Source organism: Octodon degus, unplaced genomic scaffold (genome assembly GCF_000260255.1).
Source record: "Octodon degus isolate 3935 unplaced genomic scaffold, OctDeg1.0 scaffold00093, whole genome shotgun sequence".
Taxonomy (NCBI): Eukaryota; Metazoa; Chordata; class Mammalia; order Rodentia; family Octodontidae; genus Octodon; species Octodon degus.
Window position 1 is genome coordinate 1,748,867 of NW_004524669.1, and position 7,862 is coordinate 1,756,728.

Below are 7,862 nucleotides of genomic sequence, written 5' to 3' on the forward strand. Positions count from 1 at the left end.
CACCCACACCCACCCACACCCCCGCCAGCCTACAAAGAGGAGACACAGCCTGGTGCTTCAAGCTTTTGTTGAGAGAGGGAAGGTTGGGGTTTATATACAAGAGAAAAGGGAAGTAGTACATGTACAAAAAGAGATGGCCCCAGCATTTCCTTCCAGGGACTGAAAAGAAACTGGCAGGGAACCGAACAAATGGTCCATGAGGATCATGCTTCCTTCACTCTCCCATAAAAACCCCTAGCTGAGGAAAGGAGCTGAGGTTGTTGGCAAGCCCTTGTCTCGTCTTGGGACCAGTGTAGAGAAAGCCTTTGCTCTCCAGCCCACCACAGCAAGGCTAGGATCTACCTAGACTAGAACAGATGGGAGGACCGGGCTGGGCATCCCTCCTCTACCCTTAACACAGCGGTGCAGGCTGGTGGGCCTAGTAGAGAAGGGCCTCTCTCCTGGCAAGAGAGGATCTGAGATAGGAGGGTGCCAGGGCCCTTACGCCTGGATACTTCTACACTAAGACTGCCCTTGAGACTGCCAGCAGGGAAGTGAGAAGCAAGCAGAGAGGCTTTTGCTCTCTCCTTCACTGGGCTCTAGGAGAGGCCCAGGTGCCCTCACATGGGCTAAAGCTGGAAATATTTGGTGAACATTCAGGAAATGATGCTGACTTTGGGGGCAAGTGTAGTACTAGAGGCACAAGAAAAGTACCAGGGCCCCATAAACTTGTGCTTACAGTGGCACAGGTTAAGATCCAGCCTGAGAGCTGGAGTGGCACAGCTGAGCACACAGTGTAGCCTTCTGCTGGGGCCCTGGCTTCAGGTCCGTTGGCTGGACTTGCAGGGCTGAGAGTTGAAGTACTTCTGCCTCCAAGAGAGTCTCAGTGGGGGCCTGGGGCCCGAGGGGGGCCACTTGGTGGTGCAGCACTCCTGGTTTGATGGCAAACAACAATGGGCTGGCAGTGGAGGCCTGTGGGAAGGACAGGACAGCTGAGCAAGACCATGCTTTCAGGAGTGGCCCACAGCTAGGCCAGCTGTGGGGCAGGAGCAGTATACTACAGGCTACGGGAGATGGGGTAGATGTGGTAATATCCACAGCTACAAAGAGACCCTGATAACAGGAGGCAGGGATCAACGAACACCCTACTGTTCCTGGGCATCTGTTACTGCCAAAGCTCTCCAAAGGAACTTTGAGGAAGGCAAGGACTCAGGATACCTCAGGTGATCAAACACAGGCCTAGTCCTGTGCTGGAACAACCCCCAACCCTGACCTGGAAGCTCCCAAGCCCAAGTCTTAGTAGAAGCCATGAGAGCATTAGTAGGAGAGATGCCACTTCCCTGAGAGCACATGCAGGAAATAAGCCATGCTTCTTAGAGCATGGAACATGCAGAAGTATGTGTCCCCGTCACTAGGAGGAGAATTCCGAGTCATGCAGTGGGGGTACCCATGAGCTCCAGTGGGACTCTGGGGGAGTGGCCATGCATAGGGGCAGCAGCTGTGGTGCCCCATACCTGTCAGGGGCCCCAGCCCTGGGGGTTAACAGTTTGACTCATCATGGTGGGCTGCATCGCAGAAGAAGCGCGAGCCCCGCTTGGCAGTACGGGCCGTGAAAGGGACACTCTTCAGCACTATGGCCCAGGAGAGAGAGAGAGAGGGGTCAGGCCCCATGTCAGGTGATCTGGGTGGGAGTAGGACCTAAGGCAGTTAGGCTGGGCCCAACAGCCAAGACCCAGGGCGGACAAAGGACCATCCGTACCTGTGATGATGTCCTCAATGGTACCATCCTTCCCCTCGTAAACAGGTCGGTGCTCCTTAGCCTGTCGCCGCCTCAGTTCTGCAATTAGCTCCTGCTGTTGCCACTTGTTGCGCTGGGATGGGGTCTTTGAGGGGGGAAGAAATCCTCACTAACTTGATCCCACAACCTGGATGTCCACTTGCACACCGCTAGGAATCCCCCACAGCTCTGGACTCAAGTCTTCCAGCCTTTTGTGTGTCTGTTCCAGTTTCCCACTTCTCTGTGATCACCCCAGGCCCACTACTGGTCCACCCACCTTGGCATCCAGCTTCTTGGCTTCCTGAGCCAGCTGCTTCTCCCGCATTACCTCCTCCTGCTTCTTGCGGGCCTCATTCTCTTGTTCTGCTTCCTAAGAACCGTAGGTGGGAGTGAGGCTCACACAGGCTGGGAGGGGAGGGGCTGACGCTGAGGATGGAGAGTGGGTGGCAATGGGACCAGCTAGCCCCAGGTGGCCACCTCCTGGAGGGGGCACTTCCTGCCCCTAACAATGACAGGAAGGGCCTGGGCCCCCACCCTGCCCACCAGTTCACAGCTAAGGCTTGTCGCCAGCATCCATGGCTCCTCCCCAGGACTGAAAGGAATTGGAAAAGCCCCAGACTTGAAGCCCAAGATCAACCAGTCCCCCTGCCAGTTTTCTGTCAACCAAACTCCTCTTTAAGTCTCCCTCTCCATCTTACCTTATAGGAACGAATGAATCGGACAAATACTGGGAAGAATACAGAAGGAGGTGTGGTCTTGGGACTCTCGCCAAAGTAGCACACAACTGCATTGTAGGCTTCCTGGGAAAGGGGCAGGAGAAGGGGTCAGACTGGCAGGAAGGAGAAGCTCAGCTCCCACACAAGGGCCAGAAGGCCCACCGAAAACAGCCCAGGGCTCAAGAAAGGAAACCAACCACCCAAGGTCCTGGGAGCTGGAGAGAATGTAGGATCCCAGAGCTCTGAAGAGCAATGTCTCCAGAGGTGCTGTACCCCACTCCCCCAAGTCCATACTCCCCACACTAGTTGGTCTGCTGTCTGATAACCTGAGGCAGGCCTATCTAGAGCTGCCTGGCGGTTGGCCCAGTCTGCTCCCACCCTGTCCTCCATCCCTTGCTTGCCTCAGCTGTCTTAGCATCACGCTGCAGCTTGTCCAGTTTGCCTTCATTGGTGCTGAGGAAACTCCGAAGGACACTGTTGTCATGAATGCTGCATTCCCGCCGGATCAGCTCCATGCCCCGGCCCAGCTCCTTCACATCTAGCAGCACATTCTCCAGGGACACTGCAGACACCAGAGGCCTGTTTGAGGCCTGCCCAGCTGGTGACAGCCTACTTCCCAGCCCAGGGCTACAGCAAATTTACCCTCTCCCTTGGCAGGTGGATCGCACCATGTGAAAGTGACGTGTTTCAGACAGCTGAGGCTCCCACAGTGGCAGGGCAAAGTAGTAGAGAATGTGACCCCTTTGTCCCAAAGGTAGCAAAAGAAAGGAAGCCACAGAGGTTGCTGGTCTCCGAAGTGGAGCTGCCTCAGGCGTGTCCCAGTTTCATGGCCAAGACAGAAATAACAGCTACCTTCTGTCTATAAAGAGCTCTATGGTTTTTCTAGTTACTTTGCACACATATAGGAAATGCAGTCTCTCTGAGTGAGCTTGAAGGAGTTGGGAATAAAGAGCTTCTGCTCCCTTCCTGTTCCCATGGCACCTCGCCAGGAAGGTTTGAGCTGGGCCTGCCTCCTGCAAGGCTCCCTCCAAGGCAGCCCTTGCTCATGTATGGCTCTAGTGGAAAGCTTTTTTTTTTTTTTTTTTAATTACGGAACTGGGGATTGAACTCAGGCCCTTGCGCTTGCCAGGCAAGCACTTATTCTGCTGAGCCATCTCGCCAGCCCCTGTAGTAGAAAGCTTTGAAGCAGTCAGAAGCTGAAAGCCAGAAAACAAATGGACTCAAGAGTTCCTCAGTTTTTTGGGGGGGATTGTACTAGGCTGGACATGACAACAGGTACACCAGCCAAGGTCTTCTCACCTGCTGCAGCTTTCTCCACAAAGTGCAGCTCATGCCAGAAGTTGGTCAGATCTGGGTATTTTTCCTTTACCGTCAAGGCAATGAAATGCAGCAGTGTCATCTTCCGGTCAGTGGACTTTGTGTCCAGCAGCTGGGAGGGAGGGAAAGAGGAGCAGTGCCAGAGAGCTAAACATGCTGGCTTTACCAGCACTGCCCCTAGGCTTCCTGCCCGAGCTGCACCCACCACCTTACCAGATCCAAGCTCTGGAGCTTAAAACCATACACAGCTCCTCGCTTGCTGCTGTTCATGTAGTTCCCCAGAGCAAGTATGATCTGTCCAAAAGATACATGTGGGGAGGTCATGCCACTTTCAAGGCCCCCTCCTCTGTATAGCCCCAAGTACCCAGCAAGACCTGGGAACCAGCAGTACCCCAGTCACTCTTCCCCACCTCCAGCATCTGCTTCAGCTTCTGTGAGGACTTGACAGAGGCAGAGGCTGCAATGATGGCGTTGAGTTGCTGGAAGAAGAAAGGAACACCTGAGTCCAGCCAGGCTGGCCAATGGGGTGAAGTGAGGAAGGGCCTGGGAGGATAGGCAGGGAAGGGGAGGTGGTCAGAAGGGGAGGAGGAAGGAACGGCATCAGAGCACCACAGTTCAGGGGAGAGATTCAGGAAAGGGCATACCGGTGTGAGCATCTGCAGGTTGTCTTGGAAGTTGCCCAGGAAGGCCATGCCAGCCATTCGCTGTGTCAGCCGCTCTACCTTGCTAAAGAGCAGCATAAAGCGGTCCTCAGCTGCCAGTTCCTCGAGGGGCTGCCGCTCACGCTCATACTGGCGCAGCAGCTTCACCTCAGCTTCTGTGGGCAGGAAGCGCATCAGGCACTCCACAAAGTCCACAGGTAGTGTCTGCAGGTCAAACCTGTGTAGATGAGAGGACATCTGAGGCTGGTTCTGGGGACCCCTACCTGCTGCCTGGTGATGTCTTATGTCTTTCCTTTTCATCTACAGATAAGTTCAAGTACCTAAGCAGGACCAAGTACCTGTAGGTCTTCTGCTTACTTTTCCACCCTGTCTCTCCTACTTTCATCCCTACACTAACTCCAGATTCTACTTTTAGAATCCAAGGCCACACGTTCCTCCCTCTGGGCCCTGAACTAGGCTAATGTGCACTTCCTTCATACCCAATTGAGATGTACTTTTCTAGGAAGCCCATACTGATCACCAAGCTCAGTTCTGTGGCTCTCACTCCCTGTACCATGACATCACTCAGTGTTGCCTCCCTAGGGGCTCCCTGGGAAAGGTCTAGGATGAATCCCTAGCACCTCACACAATACCTGCCTGACCCCTAGTCAGTTCTGGTCACCCTACTGGATGTCTGAGAAGCATGAGGGAATGTTATCAGGAGCACTAGAATTTAGGGAAAGCCAGGCTTCTGGATGGAGTACTAGGTTGCCAACTGGTTGGGCACCCGGACCAGGACCAGGTCAGTAGGAGTCTCACGTGTGGATGGCCCTGCAGATCTCTTCTGCTGAGCGACCAGCCTTGCGTAAAGTGATGGCCAGGTTCTTGGCACGGTTGGCTTCCAACAGGGTCACTTTGCTGGCAGCTTTTTGCGCTGTCTTGTTCTTGGAGCAGATGAGGTCAAGGGCAGGGCCCTGTGCTTTCGTCTTAAACAATTCCTCAAACTTGTCCAGGTCCAAGTCCTACCAGAAACAAACATGGGAAAATGCTACAGATTGGTACAATGAGAGGATTCACTGGTGTTATGCCCAGCATGGTGCCAGCTCTGACTCTCAGAGCTGACAATGGACTTTTCCAAGTCCAGAGAATCTGGTTAAAAGGACAAATTGGTTCCCAGCTGCCAAGCCCATGTTTTTGGCCCCCAGCCCCTGTCACCTCCAAGATCTTTTCATCATCAAGTTCACTAAAGACAGTGCCACTGATCTGATTGGGTTTCAGCGCTGTCCAGTTGAAGACTGGTAGCCGGAACTTGGTCTTGATAGGTTTCTTAATGCGAATGGCTGGTTTGGAAATAGGATCAGTGAGGCGGGGACTAAGGACATATTCCCCTGGACCCGCCAGCCATGCCCAGAGCTCTGGAGATACTTACCAGATAGGCCCACTGTCAAGACCACAGAGGGTGCAGAGCCAGGTAGAGGTGGAGCTGGGGGACACTTGCCTAGGGGAAGAAGAAATGGCACAGGGGTCACAAGACTTCCCACACTACCCATCCCTCTGCCTATTTTCCTTCAAGACCCTTAGGCTTTATGAGTTCTGCTCAAGTTACCCCCAGGAGTCCTAACAGATCAGGATCTGCTGTTGGTCTCTTCTCCAGTTCTCCTACCATTATCTGTACCTCTTCTGTGCTGCCTTGAGAGCAGTTAAGAGCAGGCAACAGCTGCCCTCTCACCTGTGCTCAAAACTTGAGCTCCCTAGGGCCAGCCAGATAGCTCAGTAGACTAAACTGGGGTTTGATCCCAGGTGTGCCATGCTGGCCCCGCCCCCAGGGTACGCTGACATGGGGACTGAGATGGGCCATGGTGGTGCACACTTGTAATCCCAGTGCTTGGGAGGCTGAAAACAGGAGGATCACTATGAGTCCAATCTGTGTAGTGAGACCTTGTACTAAATACATTTAAAAAAAAAAAAAAAACACCTGAGCTCCCTGGATCTAAACCCTCTCATCCTGACCTGATATTCTTCCAGCCCTCAAATGATGCCATTTCCCAGCTGACCCCTTACTAGGGTTTTGGCACCACAGTGAGGCTGCCCCTCAAGGCCAGGAGTCCTGGATACCTGGTAATGGGGGAGGGGGTGGCGGCAAGGGAGGAGCTGGGGGTGGAGGCAGAGGAAGGGCCTCCTCAGCAGGTGCAACAGGGGCCAGCAGGTCCAAGTCGGAGGGTAGTCCACCTTCACTCAGTTCTGCAGGGCCTACCCTGGCCAAGGCCTCTCCTTCCATGGACTCCAGGCCACAGGCACTTGGCTCCAAGTGACATCGGCGCTGGAAGGCTTCTTCCTTCTCCTTAATGAGCCTCCGGAGGGTGTGTACCTGGTGGCTTGTGTTCTCATATGTCTCCTGTCAAGCAGACAGTGCCATTGAGGAAAGAATGGCCTAAAGGCATAGTAATCCTTACCATCAGAAGGGAGAATTCCTACCCAAGGAACACTCAACTATGGTCTTTTGTACTTGGAGAGAATCCTAAGTGGGAACCAGGGGAAGCTGGTGCAGCAGAATGGAAATGGTGAGCAGAAGAGGCTGGCCTGCCTTCCCAGGCACCCTGAGTTCTTTCCTCTATACCTGTTCTCATGGCATGGGCCCCTCAAGAGCCAGGGCAAAGGATGACTCTGTGAAGCTCTCTTTGGCCACTACCAGTCTGACACAGCTGCTCTCTCCGCTGGGCCTCACTGCTCTTATTTGGTCTGGGAAGCCCCATGGGCAGGCCCTGCTTAGCCACCTCTGTATTCTGTTCAGCTCCTGATATCGTGCTTAGAGGAGGCTGGGCCCAGCAGAGGCAGTCTGTGTTCCTCTAGAAGAAAAGGCAGGCATGGGGACAGTGAATATGAGGTGTACCTGCCCTCCTGACTCAGGATACCTGGTGGACAGCCTAACAAACAGCCAGAGCACCTGGGCTATCCTACCTCTGCTTAGTAGGCAGGGATGGAGGACCACATGGAGGGATAAGCCCCAGGCTGAGATGGGAGAACCCAGCCTAGACTGGACTCCAAGGATGACTGTGGCTACCTCCTCTATTCCCACTCTCTTCTCTGTGTCTCTGGCCCACTTTGGCTTCAGCTTCCCTCCTCAACCAAAAAATGGGGTGCAATCCACAGCCCACCCTTACTATCTGAGTGCCTAACAGATAAATCAAGCTCATTCCTTGAAATTAGGAGTGGGTGGCACATGCTTGTTATCCCAGAACACTGAGGGGTCAGTGCAGGAGGATTCCAATTTTGAGCCTTCAGCAATTTAGAGACCCTGTCTCAAATTTTTTTTAAAAGAACTTATTTTTAAAGACTGGTGAGGGAGGGCCGGGGATATAGCTCAGTGGTATAAGCACCTGCCTGGCAAGCACAAGGTCCTGAGTTCAATCCCCGGCACAATAAATAAATAAA

The 7,862-nt window shown here is 53.7% G+C and overlaps 1 protein-coding gene across 3 annotated transcripts in view; it reads right to left on the reverse strand.

The window, feature by feature from the left end:
• Positions 1-50: 50 nt before the first annotated feature.
• Fmnl3 (formin like 3) overlaps positions 51-7,862 on the reverse strand; it is an 84,601-nt gene continuing 76,789 nt past the window's right edge. For 2 of the 3 annotated variants that reach the window (XM_004637789.2, XM_004637788.2), the window contains 14 exons: positions 7,501-7,547; positions 6,546-6,827; positions 5,860-5,928; positions 5,646-5,770; positions 5,250-5,452; positions 4,434-4,668; positions 4,200-4,268; positions 4,003-4,083; positions 3,772-3,901; positions 2,874-3,034; positions 2,455-2,556; positions 2,034-2,126; positions 1,739-1,862; positions 51-951 (listed from right to left, as the gene is read on the reverse strand). In XM_004637789.2, coding sequence (XP_004637846.1) covers positions 863-951; positions 1,739-1,862; positions 2,034-2,126; positions 2,455-2,556; positions 2,874-3,034; positions 3,772-3,901; positions 4,003-4,083; positions 4,200-4,268; positions 4,434-4,668; positions 5,250-5,452; positions 5,646-5,770; positions 5,860-5,928; positions 6,546-6,827; positions 7,501-7,547 — 1,810 coding nt within the window. In that variant the 3' untranslated portion in view covers positions 51-862. Of the gene's footprint in view, positions 952-1,493; positions 1,611-1,738; positions 1,863-2,033; positions 2,127-2,454; positions 2,557-2,873; positions 3,035-3,771; positions 3,902-4,002; positions 4,084-4,199; positions 4,269-4,433; positions 4,669-5,249; positions 5,453-5,645; positions 5,771-5,859; positions 5,929-6,545; positions 6,828-7,500; positions 7,548-7,862 lie in introns of all 3 variants that reach the window. The other variant, XM_023722640.1, reaches the window with a different exon arrangement.